Consider the following 18,450-nt stretch of genomic DNA (forward strand, 5'->3'; position numbering starts at 1 on the left):
GCAGCTTCGGCCCTAGTCCGCGGCAGCTTCGGCCCTAGTCCGCGGCAGCTTCGGCCCTAGTCCGCGGCAGCTTCGGCCTCGCGGACTAGGCCGAAGCCTCGCCTAAAAACTCCTGCCCGCAGCTCCTCAGGACTGGCGCGGTGAAAAAAAAAAAAATCTAAAAAAATCGATTTGCTTAAATTTTGAATCGATTTGACCTCTCAACTCGATTCAAGATTTAAATCGATTTTTTTCCCCAGCCCTAATTTCTACCATAGAACCAAACGACTTGGAGTGACTTGTCCCTTGTTATAGCATAGAACATTAAGACCACCCCCGTGCATACCTGCACCTCGTGCATAGATGTCCCCAAATTCTCCCCGAAAAACAAAAATATCAGCTTTGGGTGCAGTAACTTTAGAAATCAGATATTTTCTCACCTTCAGTCATGGCTGCATTAAGAAATAGCCGGAAGCGTCGGCTCCTCAGCCCAAACACCTTGGCTACCTCATGGTAGAGGCTCTGATATTTCAAATCATTCTGACCAACCGGATTTTCCAGCAGCAGCGCGCCTGGAGAAGAAGAAAAGCACGTCAAACTCATCACCATCCATCCGGCTCCTCCATGCGCGCCCCCCCTCACTGCCGTCACTCACCTTGTGCATTGCTGCTCAGCAGACGCAGGTTGACATAGCGACACTGAAGTGGATTCCCATTGCCAGCTGGAGGGGCCCCTGAAGTAACATGGAGCGTCTTCCCGCTCAGGCTGAGGAGATTACAGCCACTCTGCAGTTCTGCAGGGAAGCAGTTGTTAGGATTTACCTGTGACAACAGCAATAAAGGCTGCACAGTGCAGCTCGCAGCCTTCAAAACGCATTACAGATGTTACCTGCACCCCCGCTGTATACAGAGAGCCGGGAGCTCTTCAGCTGGAATATTCCGCACACTGCGCTCTTTAATTCCGACAGGCTGCTGATGGCCTCCCCCTTGGGGTTCTCTAGTAGTAGAAATCCACCTGAAAAAAAAAATCAACAGCCTATGATACTCTATAACAAGCCACGTGACCCTCTTACCAAAATGAGAAACCAGTCCATAGTTACATAGTAGGGGAGGTTGAAAAAAAGACACAAGTCCAACCTATGTATGTGATTATATGTCAGTATTACATTGTATATCCCTGTATGTTGCGGTCGTTCAGGTTCTTATCTAATAGTTTCTTGAAACGATCGATGCCAACCCGCTGAAACCACCGCCTGTGGAAGGGAATTCCACATCCTTGCTGCTCTTACAGTAAAGAACCCTCTACGTAGTTTAAGGTTAAACCTCTTTTCTTCTAATTTTAATGAGTGGCCACGTGTCTTGTTAAACTCCCTTCCGCGAAAAAGTTTCCTCCCTATTGTGGGGTCACCAGTACAGTATTTGTACAGTGAAATCATATCCCCTCTCAAGCGTCTCTTCTCCAGAGAGAATAAGTTCAGTGCTCGCAACCTTTCCTCATAACTAAGATCCTCCAGACCCTTTATTAGCTTTGTTGCCCTTCTTTGTACTCGCTCCATTCCCAGTACATCCTTCCTGAGGACTGGTGCCCAGAACTGGACAGCATACTCCAGGTGCGGCCGGACCAGAGTCTTGTAGAGCGGGAGAATTATCGTTTTATCTCTGGAGTTGATCCCCTTTTTAATACATGCCAATATTCTGTTTGCTCTGTTAGCAGCAGCTTGGCATTGCATGCCATTGCTGAGCCTATCATCTACTAGGACCCCAGGTCCCTTTCCATCCTAGATTCCCCCAGAGGTTCTCCCCCCAGTGTATAGATTGCATTCATATTTTTGCCACCCAAATGCATTATTTTACATTTTTCTACATTGAACATCATTCGCCATGTAGTTGAACACCCCATTCATTTGTTCAGATCTTTTTGCAAGGTCCATCTGCAAGTGACTGCTACAAAAGGTAGTAGGCTTCAAGGTGGAGCTTTATAAGACTTAAAATGGGCCTTTCTCCCTTATGCTAAATTTCATATCAGCATGCAGCGCTGATGTGAAAACAGCTCATATTTCTGGGAAAGCAACACTTTTAAGCTCCACGTCTTCAACAGGAAAATCACTGCAGCTGCCCCCTCCTCTCCATTCACAGAGGCCTTTGTATTAGGTGAACATGTTCACAAAATACAAAGGCTTCTCTGAATGGGCAGCAGAGGAGAGGGGTGGGCATACCTGCTCTGTGTGCCTCTCTCCTCTCTCACAGCCACCAGTCTTGAGTGTAATTCTCGGCAGAGCAATGTCAGATATAAATAATATTGATAAGCTCAGGAGATGTCATGCAGCTCCTTGGATTTAACTCATAGTGGGCCTTCATTTTTTTTTTACAAAGAGGCTAAAGTCCTGGAATTCAGCTTAAAATACAAAGCACACAACTTAGTATATAATCTACTGGTAAGCTTTGCCCTGACTGCTATCGGTGTCCCGATTCTGGAAACTTCTCACTGCTGTTGTGGCCACCGAGACAGAAAGCAAGGGGATAGTTTAGCAAAGGGGATTGCAGACAAAACAAATTCTAGCAAAAAGAGGATTCAAACCCTTGCATGGTCTAAATGTAGGCCTTCATTTTTCATAGAGCTACCTTCAGTAGTCATCTCAGATCAGATGTCGGTATACTATAACCTAGTGGCCAGCCTGTGTTATGTGATCTGAGCCAAGAGCAGAGCCGGGGTTCAATGCAGCACCTGCTGGCGCTGTATGGTTTAATATAGAGACTGGGAAGTCTAAAGGTTCGGCAGACTCCAAGGCGAATCTGAGGTCCTCCATATTGTCCGCATTGTCACTGTGACCTTCCAGCACCACCTGCAGCTGCTCAGTGAAAAGGCAAACCGAAATAAAAGAAAAACAAGGGCGCACCAGCCTTGTGCATTAACTTTTTAAAAAAATGTTTAATATAAAAAGGTAAAATGAAACAACTCACAAGCAATAGATGGAGGAGGCACAACATATAGTGTACCGACAGCCAGCATGCAGCTTAAGATGAGCGATGCCTTCCAAAAGTCGCGGAGAGACGCACAAACATCACAATCAGCTATCACAATCAGCTTACGCGTTTCGAAGGGAACATCCCCTCTTCATCAGAGCTGTGCAGTCTGCACAGCTCTGATGAAGAGGGGATGTTCCCTTCGAAACGCGTAAGCTGATTGTGATAGCTGATTGTGATGTTTGTGCGTCTCTCCGCGACTTTTGGAAGGCATCGCTCATCTTAAGCTGCATGCTGGCTGTCGGTACACTATATGTTGTGCCTCCTCCATCTATTGCTTGTGAGTTGTTTCATTTTACCTTTTTATATTAAACATTTTTTTAAAAAGTTAATGCACAAGGCTGGTGCGCCCTTGTTTTTCTTTTATTTCGGTTTGCACTAGGATCCCCCATTCCTGAGGGCAGCAAGGCCTGTGTTGACGCATCTTTTATATGGTGATCCACCCGTGCGCAGGAGTCGTTGTGTTCAGTGAAAAGGCATGCTGGGATAAGCAGAGGTAATAAAGCCTGGACTTACTTTGCTCTGTACCATTAATGGTTATGTGGAGGTTGACATAAGCGCAGGAAGGGCCGTCAGCAGCTTGTGTCGATCCTCTGACCAGCGTTATCTCCAGATCTGAGCCTTTCAGCTGAGGAGGGGAATAAATCCGGTCAGTCTTTTGGTTCACCTTTCTTGAATCAATACAATAGTCTATACAAACTATGATTTGAATAAACAGCCTACTTATACTTGTATTCGACATACTGAACAACCAAAATGGGCCCCCTTCACATCTGGGTCTTGTGTTCAAAATTTCTCACTTCATGCAGCTCTCTCAGTGTCTAAATCTTAGACTCCACATGCGGCTCCCACGGGGTCTAAATCTTAGACTCCACATGCGGCTCCCACGGGGTCTAAATCTTAGACTCCACATGCGGCTCCCACGGGGTCTAAATCTTAGACTCCACATGCGGCTCCCACGGGGTCTAAATCTTAGACTCCACATGCGGCTCCCACGGGGTCTAAATCTTAGACTCCACATGCGGCTCCCACGGGGTCTAAATCTTAGACTCCACATGCGGCTCCCACGGGGTCTAAATCTTAGACTCCACATGCGGCTCCCACGGGGTCTAAATCTTAGACTCCACATGCGGCTCCCACGGGGTCTAAATCTTAGACTCCACATGCGGCTCCCACGGGGTCTAAATCTTAGACTCCACATGCGGCTCCCACGGGGTCTAAATCTTAGACTCCACATGCGGCTCCCACGGGGTCTAAATCTTAGACTCCACATGCGGCTCCCACGGGGTCTAAATCTTAGACTCCACATGCGGCTCCCACGGGGTCTAAAGCTTGGACGCCATGCGGCTCCCACGGGGTCTAAAGCTTGGACGCCATGCGGCTCCCACGGGGTCTAAAGCTTGGACGCCATGCGGCTCCCACGGGGTCTAAAGCTTGGACGCCATGCGGCTCCCACGGGGTCTAAAGCTTGGACGCCATGCGGCTCCCACGGGGTCTAAAGCTTGGACGCCATGCGGCTCCCACGGGGTCTAAAGCTTGGACGCCATGCGGCTCCCACGGGGTCTAAAGCTTGGACGCCATGCGGCTCCCACGGGGTCTAAAGCTTGGACGCCATGCGGCTCCCACGGGGTCTAAAGCTTGGACGCCATGCGGCTCCCACGGGGTCTAAAGCTTGGACGCCATGCGGCTCCCACGGGGTCTAAAGCTTGGACGCCATGCGGCTCCCACGGGGTCTAAAGCTTGGACGCCATGCGGCTCCCACGGGGTCTAAAGCTTGGACGCCATGCGGCTCCCACGGGGTCTAAAGCTTGGACGCCATGCGGCTCCCACGAGGTCTAAAGCTTGGACTCCATGCGGCTCCCACGGGGTCTAAAGCTTGGACTCCATGCGGCTCCAACGGGGTCTAAAGCTTGGACTCCATGCGGCTCCCACGGGGTCTAAAGCTTGGACTCCATGCGGCTCCCACGGGGTCTAAAGCTTGGACTCCATGCGGCTCCCACGGGGTCTAAAGCTTGGACTCCATGCGGCTCCCACGGGGTCTAAAGCTTGGACTCCATGCGGCTCCCACGGGGTCTAAAGCTTGGACTCCATGCGGCTCCCACGGGGTCTAAAGCTTGGACTCCATGCGGCTCCCACGGGGTCTAAAGCTTGGACTCCATGCGGCTCCCACGGGGTCTAAAGCTTGGACTCCATGCGGCTCCCACGGGGTCTAAAGCTTGGACTCCATGCGGCTCCCACGGGGTCTAAAGCTTGGACTCCATGCGGCTCCCACGGGGTCTAAAGCTTGGACTCCATGCGGCTCCCACGAGGTCTAAAGCTTGGACTCCATGCGGCTCCCACGAGGTCTAAAGCTTGGACTCCATGCGGCTCCCACGGGGTCTAAAGCTTGGACTCCATGCGGCTCTCACGGGGTCTAAAGCTTGGACTCCATGCGGCTCCCACAGGTTGGACTGTTTATTAAATCTGCCCCATTTCTTCATATCCATAACAGATGGTGCTACCTTCAGGTGAATGGACACTGGCTAAATAAAAAGGCTGGCTTCCCACACTAGGCATGAATGCTCATAGCACAGTGCAGCAAGAGGGGAGGAATCCCTGTGTCCTGAGATGTATTTCAAAAAAATAATTTTACAGGTGAACTAAAATTTGCAAGTACATCACAGGACATACCAACCCCGGCTCTCCATCGCTGCCCACTTGACAGTGGAAATGATGCAAAACATCAGCATTCAATAACATTTACTTTGCTCAGTGCGCAGCGATGAAGAGTCGGCACAAACATATTCCCGGGGTGAGCACAATCTGCATGCATCACTTTCTGCAATGAGGATAACACAGGAGAAAGTTTTGGCAATTTATTTCCCTTTCTTCCGCACGCTCAACCAAAGGATTATCCTCTGACACCTCATCCTCGCGGGGGGAGGGAAGAGTACCCACGCAATGAGAACCCCTGAAAGCCGGCTGTACATGCCAGAGTTGGTTGCACAAAATTCCTTGACACAATGGGACTGGACGAATGTGTCCCCCCCAAGCAATGGCAAAACCAGATAAGGGCAGGGATTGGGAACTGATCTGACCCTTAGGGAGCAATTATATGGTAAACTACACAGGGGGCCCTCTCTAGCTGAGAAGGGGACTTGTGAGTCCCCCCCCAAACCGGTGCTCCATCATAGTTCACTGCGGGTTGACAGGCCCCCATCCCAGGAATGGGAAGACCAAATGGGAATGTCTGCTGCAGCAAAACGCCTAGTGTCTCCGTGACTCACCGTACAGACCGCCTCAATTACTTGCACCCAGGAAGGAAGGGACCACCTCCAGTGGTGCTGTTTTGTTGTGAAGAGGTTGAATGACCTGGACAGTGCTTCTCACATACGTTTCAGGCACCAGTTGGCATGCCCTGATGCCATCATCGCAGAAGAGCCCTGCTGCGTGACCCAACGCCATTGCATGCCACACAGCAGTGTTGCATGTAGCAAACTGCAGTGAGCAACGCAGCCATGGCACACCAGTAGCACTCCCCAGCACAGGCTGTAGTCACACAACCTCCGCTTCCTCAGCAGCCTGCTGCCCAAAAAGGCTTCTGCATTAAGGGAAGTGTCTAACAACAGCTCCATAAGAGACTTCCACCCAAGGCGGAATGCACCAATACAGGATGCATGGCCAATATAAAGCCCAATCTCCCCCTCTGGGGATCACCTGCCTGGACCCTGCCAGCAACATTACTGAATATCAGGTACCCTTGGTTAGTGCTGCCCACAGGATCCAGTGCTGACCAGGGACATTACTGGCTGTCTATGATCTAATCAGCAAGGTTTGGGTAGCAGTGCCAGGACAAGGTCATCTAGAGCCCAGGGTGAACATACCTAACTGCGCCCCCCCAGATCTATAAGCATTATGGGTCAGTAAAAATCCCCCCCCCCCCAAAAGTAAATGAGCCCTTATCTGCATGCTTACCCCTTAAGCATAAATGACCCCTCCTCCGAGTTAAAATCAACCCCCTTTCTGAAATCCCCCCCCAGCATAAATCTTTGCCCCCCAAAAAAGGGAGGGGGTCCCGGGTCAAAATTCCCTCTCTGCAAATCCCCCCCCCCCCACAAAAAAATAAAACTACACCTAGCACAAATCCTCTGCCCTTCAAATTTCCCCTCCCAGTACACATCCTCTCTCCCCCACTCCAAATCCCCTCTACCAGCCCAAATACCCCCCATACACCCTCTTAGCACATCCCCCCACCCCACAGTTCCCCTCCTAGCACAAATTCCTTCTGAAATCCCCCCCCCCCCCCAAGGAAATCCCCTCCCCAACGGAAATCCCCACCCCTCAATCTCCTTGCAGCACCCTTCCTTCTCCAAACCTCTCATGTTACCTCAGTGCTCAGGGCAGCCGCCCCTCCTGTCCACCCCTTGTACCGGCCCTGCTGGGCAGTGTCCCCCTGAGCCCCAGGGTTGTAGCCAACCGATGTGGATAAAGCTGTTCCCTTCCCCAGCAGGGCATATGGAACAGGCAGCAAAAAAACAAAACAATAGGTTGAAGTCCATAGAAAGAAATCTTCAGAGAGACTTTGCAGGCATTATTTGCCCCCAAGGACACTAGAACAAAACTGGGGCTGTACTGTGCTGGGAGGGGTTATGGCTGGAAAGCCTGCCATTTTTTGGCCAGTGTCCCTTTAGCAGAAGGTGGCAGCATAACCCAACAGTTACGATTATGAAGAAACCCCGTGTCCTGTGGTGTACGATTAAGAAATTTTGCTTATGCTACAAAGTGTGGCAAACATATAAAACACAGCTCTGAGAAGCAGCAAATTACAGTGCAACCTATACTTTACATCTGGACTTTGCTCCCTTATTAGCCCAATTCCTTCCAGCTTTTTTTTTTATCCAATTCTTTCACAAAAACATTTTTATACAATTGATGCAGCAAGGTTTTTGTTTTAAAGTGGACAAAAAACAAAATGCATGCCCCAAGGTAGCACATGGGTTGATTCCGCAGGTAGAAAACTGAACATGGCTGGTGACCTGCTATCTGAAATTAGACCAACTATTGGCATCAGACCAGGAAGATCAATAAGTTGTCACTCACCTGCGTCTTCTCCTTTATAATAACGTTAGCCGAAGATGGTACAGGGTACGGTAACAGCGGGGACTTGACAGTGGCCAAGATGAAGTCTGTGTGTTGCTCAATGACAGACTGGAGATACTGGCCTTGTGGACTGGCTTGATAGTAGATGGTGATCTCATCAGTAGGAACCAAGTTTCCCTGACAGATACAAGAGTCGTCAATAACACAGCCAACTTTGTATATGAATTTCAGCAGAAAACAAGTACTATGTGTGATTACTAGGAGTGCTTACGACCAAATTTCATCCAAAGATACAGATTCAGTTAATGGATCCCTAAGTTCTAAAACCACATTTTCTGCCAGGCTTACTAATCTATGAATACCCAGAGGCTGAAGTGAATGACTATCTGCTCAACAAGTAAAACACTAAAAAAATTGCTCTCCTTGTCCAGTTAAACTGGCTGATGGGCCCCCCCTGGCAGAACTCTTGGTGAAAACTCTTTGCTGAAATAGCAGAACTTGTGGGAGAACCTTGCTGCTGGTGACCCCATGGCATAACTTGTGGTAGAACCTCATTGCTGGTGGCCCTGTGGCAGACCTGGTGGAGTCTGTGGCAGAAATTGTGGGAGAACTTCATGGCTGGTGAACTCTGTTGCAGAACCCATTTGAGAACCATACTTTTAGTGACTTGTGGCAGACAGAACTCGTGGGAGAACCTCACTGCTGGTGAACCTGTGGCAGACCTGGTGGACTGGTGAGCAGAAATTGTGGGAGAAACTCATTGCTTGTGAAAGAAATGGGTGGCCCCTGGAAGTAAGTCGCACATCTAAGATGTCCTAGGAAGGTGAATAGAGTAGCAACCTCAGCCTGGACTCCAACCAAACCATGCCCCCAACACTTTTCAGTCCGCCCCCCCGGGATCATGCCGCTAATTGCTTGTGAACCCTGTTGTAGAACCCACTTGAGAACCTTACTTTTGGTGACCTTGTGGCAGAACTCGGGGGAGAACCTCACTGCTAGTTGACCCTTGGGGCACAATTCACGAGAACTTCACTTCTGGTGACCTTGGGGCAGAACTCATGGGAGAACCTCATTTCTGGTGACTCTTGGGGCACAACTCATGAGAACTTCACAGCTGGTGACCATGTGGCACAACTCAAAAGATAACTTCACTACTAGTGACCTGGGGGCAGAACATATGGGAGAACCCAACTGTTAGTTGACCCTTGGGGCACCCAACCCATGGGAGAATCTCTCTGCTGGTAGACCCTGTGGCAAAACTTGTGGGAGAACCTCATAGATCTTGACCATGCGGCAGAACTCGAGGGATAACCTCACTGCTGTTGACCTTGAGGCAGAACTCATTGAAGAACCAAACTACTTGTTGACCTTATGGCAGAACCCATGGAAGAACCTCACTGCTGGTGGTCCCTGAGGCAAAACTCATGGGAAAACCTGTTGATGACACTGTGGCTGAACTCATAGGGGAACATCATGCAGGCGAGCCGGTAAGAGCTGATGAGGAGGATATTAAACACTACCTGTAATCTCCTTTAACAGGGAGGAGAAGTGCAGCAGAAAGTTTAGGATGGTCATTTATTAGTGTAAAGAGAGGCTTAATGAGGATTCCGAGTGCGCGCAGAGCATCTCCAGGAGCTTATAACTGTTCCAAGTGACCCTGATCATCTTCTATTTTAAAAATATGTGCTGAAGTTGTTTCAGTAATTATCTGATAGTACAACTACAATAGATGCAATTATCCAGAGCAGAAATTACATTTGTTATATAGAAACGGTGTCTAGAGATGGAAAACGTCTCCACGTGGGACATGTGCGATATAAATAGAAGACCTTTATCAGAGAATGGAGCAAGGTTCAACGGCTATAAAGGACTCGTTCCAAGTTTGTATTCAAAGTTCTAATTTTAATAGGATAACTAAAAAACGTGGAAATGTCACCAACCTTCTTCCGCAACTTCTGGATGCGATTGATGACTTCACGTGCTACACCTTCATCCACCATTGACTGGTCAGGAGTAACGTCTAACAGAACCAGGACCTGTAGAGATCAAACAGAATGAGAAGGAGCTCTAGTGTGTGCCACTGGAACAATATGAATCATTTCATATATTGCAGCAGACTGAAGAAGAGGATGAGCTATGTGCTACAATCAACCCCGATTGTTGCTGTTCTACGACAGAATGATAACAAGGTCTTCTTTCGTTCAGGTACATTTTGCCTATATTGGTGGACACACACCTTATATAATTACCAGTTGGCGGGATCATTATTATTTATAATTATTATGCATACAGAAACCCACATTCAAGCATGACTGGCAAAGATGTAGCTACATCATAAATAGCTACCACAATACCAACCAAAGAGGCCCCCAACCGTATTCTCACCCTGTAGGGTACCAGCTTGCTGTATGGCCTCCTCTGACCTAAAAACATGATGATTAGTAGATCTTAAAACTTGAATTGTCAGAAATGATAGTTCTCGACCTCCTGAATAGTTTCCACCTTTGGTGGATGTTGTTTGAGGAAAAGGTAATGGGTATTTCTGATGTTTCAGGAACTGTAAACAATGACATTACCAACCAGCTGTAGAAGTAACAAATAGGATCCAACGATCTGCACTTCTGATAAAGCAGATAACTTATTATCAGTATAAAAAAAGCCACAAACACTGCAATAAAAAAATGCTGTAAGAGCAGGAAAAAGGGTCAACGCGTTTCGTGCTATCTAGGAATGAGCACTAGATCGTGTGTAACGCCTTAACCCTTTTCCCTGCTACTACAGTGTGCCTTTTTGGCCGTTTTTTTATACGGATAATAAAGCGGATGTGCAGCTCGTTGGATCCTATTTGTTACTTCTGCCTATGGCTAGAAAAGCGGAGTTGGCTCCCAATGTGTCTAAAGCTAGGTTCACACTTATGCCGTTTTTTTTTTTTGGTGCTCTTTGCAGAAACACACTACGGTCCATTTAACGCAGTTTCCTATGGGATACGTTCACATCTATGCTTTTTTTTTTTTAGCCGCTGCGTTTTTTTTTTAAAAGGGTCAGGGACATTTTTAAAAACGCAAAACGGTGCATTTATGGTTCCATAGGCTTCAATGCAGAAAAGCATTTAGTGCGTTTTTGTCGTGATTTTGCATTTTTTAATCTGCCTAACAACAAATTGGGCAAAAAATAAAATAAAACATAAAAAACGCATAAAAAAAAAAAACTTGTGAAAAACGCAAAACGCACTGCAAAGATGGAAAAAAAGCAAACTGCATAGGTGGTAACCCAAGTCTAAGGCCCTTTTCACACTGGCGGAGTCCGTTTAGCGGATTCTCCCGCCCAGCAGGGGATCTCTCTCCGCTGAACCCCGCTGAGCAGGTGGATGGCAGGTCTGTGTCTGCTCTGCTGATGCAAAGTGGACATGGACACAGCCTGCTCTCCTCTAAGGGTTGTCGGATGGAAACGTACCACCTGTCCCATTTCCATCCGATTGTCATCCAATCCAATTCACCAGACAGATAGACACATGGTCCATTGACATCCACCGCTCCATAGAGAGCAATGGATGGTCTGTTTGGGTTGAAGAACTGACAGGCGGACCCGATCTGGTCTTAAAGGGGCCTAAAGGTGGAGGGAATGGCTTAGCAGACCCACCTAGAGCTTCAGCATATACTTTGAGTACTAATCAGCTCTAGTTACCTGAGCGTCTGAATGAGCCTCAAACTGAGTGTCGCCACCAGCACTTTGATCGAAGGAATAGAGAAGGCGCACATCTTCTTCATGTAACTCGGTGCCCTCCACCACCATAGAGCCTGGCGGATTAGAAGAACCACAATGAGTGGACATACTTCCGTAATCTGAAGGTGAGATCTCTGGATCAGGAGAGCTTTTTACGCAATACTGTCTGTTCACCAACCTGTTTTCTGGAACTGTTCCAGCTGGTCATTCTTCAACTCTTTAATTGCAGCCATAACCGCCTTAAATGCTCCTTTTAGTCGTTTTCCAAGTACCATGTGGTCCGGTTCCGCTCTGAGGCGAATTCCATACTTGGTCTTGTCAGTAGATATGGTGACTTTCCTGACATTCAGTTCCTGTGCCACACAAACAACAATATTCAAGTGTCAATAAACTCACATCATTAAAACTTACAATTAAAAAAAAAAAAAATGTAAATTAGGCTACCAATAAATGGTATATTCCATGCTGTTCATACACAGTCAGTCACCATAAGATTCCCTTTTCTGTATTCTGCAAAAAACCTGGTTGATCCTCTTGCTCTCCATCTCCCCCTCCTGTCCATGTCCTCGCTGCAGTTGGGGATTTTGCAGAGCAGTGTTGGCAGCTCAGCACATGCTCAGTTTTCAGTGTATTTTCTACCCTGAGCATTTCCTCCCTATCACATCTGAGCAGCCCATGTGACTATAGAGTCACACATGTGGGCGTATACACAGTGGCAAATGACAGCCCACTCCCTCCTCCTCCATGCCCACTAACCAGCTAAACACAATGGGGGCGGGGTATTTACATGTAGAATAATGCAGGCTTCACCTTCCTGTTGTTCTAAGACACAGGCTGGAGGGGCGCGACACAGCCTGTAATTGGCAGAAATCCACCCACACCGTGTTTTTGCCAAAAAAATAATAAAGATTTCATTTCAAATATATATTTGTATGACAATTTATAACAGTTTATTGATATTAATTTTTACTAAGTATTCCAAAGGCTGTATCAGTTTAACGATCAGATTCCCCTCATGCTCCCTCCATAGTGAGGGTAACACCAGGCTCTGGTGCTCAAATCGACCCCACCATAAGAATTTATTATTTTGTGCCATAACAAGCCAAATCCATTCTAGGACTACGCTGGCAGGTTACAGCCTATTGGATATGCTCAGGTATGCACCACAGAGATCAACCGATGTGCAGCTACATTTGCATTATCACAGTAGAGGAACCGATGTGGAGACCTAACACCAGAGACGCAACTGGACCCTTTAGGGCTCTGGTGCAAGAAAACACAAAGGGCCCCCCCCCATCTGAGCTCCCAGTTCTGCGAGGGCTTCCATGGACATCCTCCCAGAACCCTGCCTCCCGCATGCCCCATGGCTGATCACATATCACGGTAAAGGGCCAATCACGGCAGCCCTTTACCATGTGATCAGCTGATCACATGTAAACAGACTTGCTGGTTATCGGCAGTCCTTTCCTGCCACGCTATGTCTTGTATGAGGAAAGGAGAGCCGTTAACCGTCAAGACTGTCAGTACATTGTTTACACTGATAACCAGGGCACTGATCATCAATGCTGCCCCATCAGTACTCCTCAATGCTGCCCCATCAGTACTCCTCAATGCTGCCCCATCAGTACTCCTCAATGCTGCCCCATCAGCACTCCTCAATGCTGCCCCATCAGCACTCCTCAATGCTGCCCCATCAGCACTCCTCAATGCTGCATAAAGTGCCCATCAGTGCCGCCTAATTCAGCTGCTTAGCTTAACACTTCCCACGGTGCACAGAGGAGGAGAGGGGTGAGAGGAGAAGGAGCAGATTGGCTCTCGCCTCTCCCATCCATAAGCGGGAGGAGGGAGGGGGAACTGTCAGTGCAGGCTCTGGTCTGTATGAGAGAGACGCTCTTAGCTCAGAGCCCTGCCGGCCAGGAACCTCGCTGGGGCCCCCCCGGTGGAGTGCCAGGGCATGGTCACAAGAGCAACCTTTCCACCCCAGATAGTTCCACCACTGCCCAACACCTATAATGACCCAATGGGGTTGATTTACTAAAACTGGAGTGCGCAAAATCTGGTGCAGTGGTAAATAGTAGCCAATCAGCTTCTAACTTCCGCGTGTTCAAATAAGCATTGACAATAAAACCTGGAAGCTGATTGGTTTCTGGGCAGAACTGCACCAGATATTGCACTCTCCAGTTTTAGTAAATCAACCCCAATGCATGCGAATGTTATAGTACAAGCCCCGACATTGCCAGGTGCATAGAATGCAAAATCAAGCAACAGACATAGCGAAGTCGCAGTGCGCCTAATATCATGTAATGTACAGTATAAAGCTCAAGTACAACCTGACTTCTCCCGCCACACAGCCTAGAATCAGATAACAGAGGGCATAACACTGTACAGCCCAGGGTTAAAGTAGACCAATGTATAGACAAGGTGCGCTTCCCCTTTAACAATCAACAAATCATTTCATATTCTTCATTATAATAAAAGTGCATAATCCATATAGAATATCTAATACCTAAAAAGCATGCAGTGTGCACAAATGAAAATTAAGTGAACAAAAAGGGAATAATAATCCTTCAATTGATAGTCATAACAGTCCAGGGCCTGAACAGCGCTGACATGCCAAACAAATGTCCTCCAAGACCCCTCCCCCTTATCGGATAGATGGATCCCACAAAGAGATCGCCATGTGCCTTGGCTGCCTTCCAGCCATAACAAATTTCACCGTCACGATTACTCAGTAATGCTATACGCCAGTCTCAGTAGAGATATAAAAACAAGAAGGAACAAATCCCATAGGGTTGTATAGAAGAAAAAAAATATCATTGCAATTAAAGATTACACTTACAAGAACAGAAGATGGAACATCGGCGTGCGTGATGACGTTACGTATCCCGCCCAACGTGTTTCTAGGCATCGTCAGGGGAAAAGGCCTCTTTGTGCACATTGATTTATGTGCATTCGATATTCTATATGGATTGGGCACTTTTAATATAAAATGTTTTGTTGATTGTTAAAAGGGCGGCGCACCTTGTTCATACTATGAGTGAATGAAGACCAATGTGGAGAAGTTATCACAAAGAAGAGCACCTCATCCCAGGTTTATGGAAACAAGTAGAGCAAAATAAGGATGGGACTATAGCGGTGCAAGAATCAAACTGATAAATATTATGATAAAATCTTTAAAATGTATTAATGGAACTATCTTAAAAAGAATCCCATTTGCATCAATTCTCTGCCGCTCTAAAAAGTTCACGGAACACATTTGTGGGTATAAGATTATGTTTTTTTTAACATGACTTTTTAAGATAATTTCGTTAATAAATTTTGGAGATTTTATCACAATATTATTTCTTGGTTTGATTCTTGCACCACTATAGTCCCCCCATCCTTTTTGCTCTACTTGTTTATACGATATCCACTTCAGCCCCCTTCATCACTGCGCTACTTTAACTGGTAATTGCGCGGTGATGTAATGCTGTACCCAAATAAAAAAACTTACATAATTTTTTTCAGACAAATAGAGCTTTCTTTTGGTGATATTTGATCACCACTTGGTTATTATTTTTGCGATATAAACGAAAAATGACCAAACATTTTTAAAAAATAGAACATAATTTTTTTCTTTCTGCAGTACGACATAGCCAAAAAAAAAAAAAACGAATTTCTTCATAAATTGCATAATGTATTCTGCTGCGTGCTTTGATGAAAAAAAAAAAAACAATAAGTGTATGTTGATTGGTTTGCATGAAAGTTATAGCATTTACAAATTATGGTGTATAGTATTGGAATTCTTATTTTGTTTTTTATACTAATGGCAGTGATCAGTGACATATAAGGGACTGCGATAGAGCGGTGGGACAGCTGACATGGGGGGGGGGGGGGGGGGGGGGAGACTAATAACTGCCACCACCAGTGATGCTAATACAGTGATCAGTGCTAATAATATACACTGTCACTGTACTAATGACACTGGCTGAAAAAGGGGTAACATCTAGGGGCGATCAAGGGGTTAAATGTGTGCCTAACAATGTGTAATGTGTGCCGACATTTACAAAAGATCTTTGTTTCTTATCCCTGCTTTGCAGGGATGAGAAACAGAGATCGCTCTCTCTGTACAGAGCCCTGTCTTGATTGTCAACAGGTGCCAGCCATAAGTCATTGACCAGGACTTGCTGACAAACACCTGCTATGTACAATCACAGCGAGTGTCGGCAGGGCACACCCTAAACCCGGAATCAAGCAGCGACATACCCGTACGGGTACATCGTTTTGACTGCACAGGCCACCCGTTCACAGTACATTGCGGATGGGCGAGTCGCAAGTGGTTAAAAACTGCACTTATGAGAACCAAAGACAAGTCAGCGTGTATATATAATGATCGGCACAGCCTTATGTAACACTGGCATGCATGATGACGTCACATATCCAACCCTGCCCAACAAGTTTCTCCTAAACAGGCATCGTCAGGAGAAAGAGGCCTATTTGTGAACATTGTATGATTTATGTGCATTAGATATTCCATATGGATTATGCACTTTTATTATAAATGAAAAATATGAAATGATCGGTTGATTGTTAAAGGGGCAGCGCACCTTGTTTATATTATATATTCTAGAACATCTTGTATTCGAGTTGTTTGCTGCAGTCGCTTTACATTATACTATGCACAGGGTTTTTTGAGGGTTTTTTTTTTTTTTTTTACAACCATGTATAGGCCAGTATCACTGTTCGCACCTCCACAATATACTTCTCCAGGGATTGGATATCAGAGAGGGCCTCCTGGTCCTGGTGGATGACGATCACTTCCTTCAGTGGATACTGCGGGAGACAAAACGGCAGGTTCAGCCATAGAAAAATGAAATGGAAACATCGTGACTGCTACTTCTGGTTGGAACCAACCTTCACAGGCAGCGTCTTCCTGTCCCGTATGACCCGACCCAGCTCGATGACGGACTGCATCCGGGATACAGCGGCCTCAATCCTCTTGTCAATTAAATGCTCTCTGGAGAAAATACAATAATGGAAATGATGACTGAAGGGCAGGGAGGAGGAATTTCAGCCTGGGTTCCCAGCACAGGGTTTATATTATACCATAACACTATATCGACAGGAAGTGCTGGATACAAAAAGAGGGAAGCACAAGACAGGAAGTACTGGATACAAAAAGGAGGGAAGCACAAGATAGTTACATAGTAGTTACATAGTAGGTGAGGTTGAAAAAAGACACAAGTCCATCAAGTCCAACCTATGTGTGTGATTATATGTCAGTATTACATTGTATATCCCTGTATGTTGCGGTCATTCAGGTAATTATCTAATAGTTTCTTGAGACTATCAATGCTCCCCGCTGAGACCACCGACTGTGGAAGCTCTTACAGGAAAAAACAAGAAGTGCTGGATACAAAAAGGAGGGAAGTACAAGACAGGAAGTACTGGATACAAAAAAGGTAAACACAATACAGGAAGTACTAGATACAAAAAGGGGGAAACACACGACAGGAAGTACTGGATACAAAAAGTAGGGAAACACGAGACAGGAAGTACTGTATACAAAAAGGGTAAACACAAGACAGGAAGTACTGGATGTAAAAAGAGGGAAACACAAGACAGGAAGTACTGGATACAAAAAAGGGGAAACACAAGACAGGAAGTACTGGATGTAAAAAGAGGGAAACACAAGACAGGAAGTACTGGATACAAAAAAGGGGAAACACAAGACAGGAAGTACTAGATACAAAAAAGGGGAAAACACAAGACAGGAAGTACTGGATACAAAAAAAAGGGAAAACACAAGACAGGAAGTACTGGATACAAAAAAGGGGAAACACGAGACAGGAAGTACTGGATACAAAAAGAGGGAAGCACAAGACAGGAAGTACTGTATACAAAAAGCGGGGAAACAAGACAGGAAGTACTGGATACAAGAATAGGGAAGCACAAGACAGGAAGTACTGGATACAAAAAGAGGGAAGCACAAGACGGGAAGTATTGGATGCAAAAAGGGGGAAGCACAAGACAGGAAGTACTGGATACAAGACAGGAAGTACTGGATACAAAAAAAAGGAAAAAACAAGGCAGGATGTCAATGAGAGGAGAAAGACAGAGCACCCGGAGGATGGGAGCACCAGGGAACACCTCCCCTCTATGTAGTTACCTGACAGGTGGCAGCATGAGGTAGTGAATGCTCTGGGTGTCCTTCTCCTGGACAGATGTCGGATCAATAAGTGGTCGTAGCTTCTGATAAATCAGCTCAGTGATGAATGGGGTGAATGGGGCCTGGGAAGATTAAACAGACAGGAAGTCATGTTTAGCATGCGGAAGACTAACAAGGCAATCTATCCTGGAAGAGTGCAGGGAGTGCAGCATACAGGCAGGAGGGGAAGGGAGAAGCTCTGGCTGGAAAAAGCAGATGGAGCTAAAGTCTTTGGCTCGGTGGGGGCCTCCGGAGAGCAACCTGAGACTACATATGGAGACAGTAACTGAGCATTCCTATCTGGCATGGCTGGAAAGAGCGATACATGTAGTGATATACTGTATGTACATTATGTAAATGTATTGTACTTTGGGAAATTTGAAAGATGGTTTATATTGATTGGGCATGATTTTGTGATGTGTGCCACTGCTACTATGGTTATAATGTAATTAAAAGGAC

The 18,450-nt window shown here is 46.5% G+C and overlaps 1 protein-coding gene across 1 annotated transcript in view; it reads right to left on the minus strand.

Annotated features, from left to right (window-relative positions):
- IARS1 (isoleucyl-tRNA synthetase 1) overlaps positions 1 to 18,450 on the minus strand; it is a gene marked incomplete in the record, with an annotated part of 86,536 nt that overhangs the window by 15,995 nt on the left and 52,091 nt on the right. The window contains 11 exon segments of the mRNA XM_073591725.1: positions 420 to 551; positions 635 to 772; positions 868 to 993; positions 3,519 to 3,630; positions 8,082 to 8,258; positions 10,022 to 10,117; positions 11,766 to 11,878; positions 11,983 to 12,157; positions 16,533 to 16,616; positions 16,698 to 16,800; positions 17,953 to 18,074. Coding sequence (XP_073447826.1) covers positions 420 to 551; positions 635 to 772; positions 868 to 993; positions 3,519 to 3,630; positions 8,082 to 8,258; positions 10,022 to 10,117; positions 11,766 to 11,878; positions 11,983 to 12,157; positions 16,533 to 16,616; positions 16,698 to 16,800; positions 17,953 to 18,074 — 1,378 coding nt within the window.

Source organism: Aquarana catesbeiana, linkage group LG07 (genome assembly GCF_042186555.1).
Source record: "Aquarana catesbeiana isolate 2022-GZ linkage group LG07, ASM4218655v1, whole genome shotgun sequence".
NCBI lineage: Eukaryota > Metazoa > Chordata > Amphibia > Anura > Ranidae > Aquarana > Aquarana catesbeiana.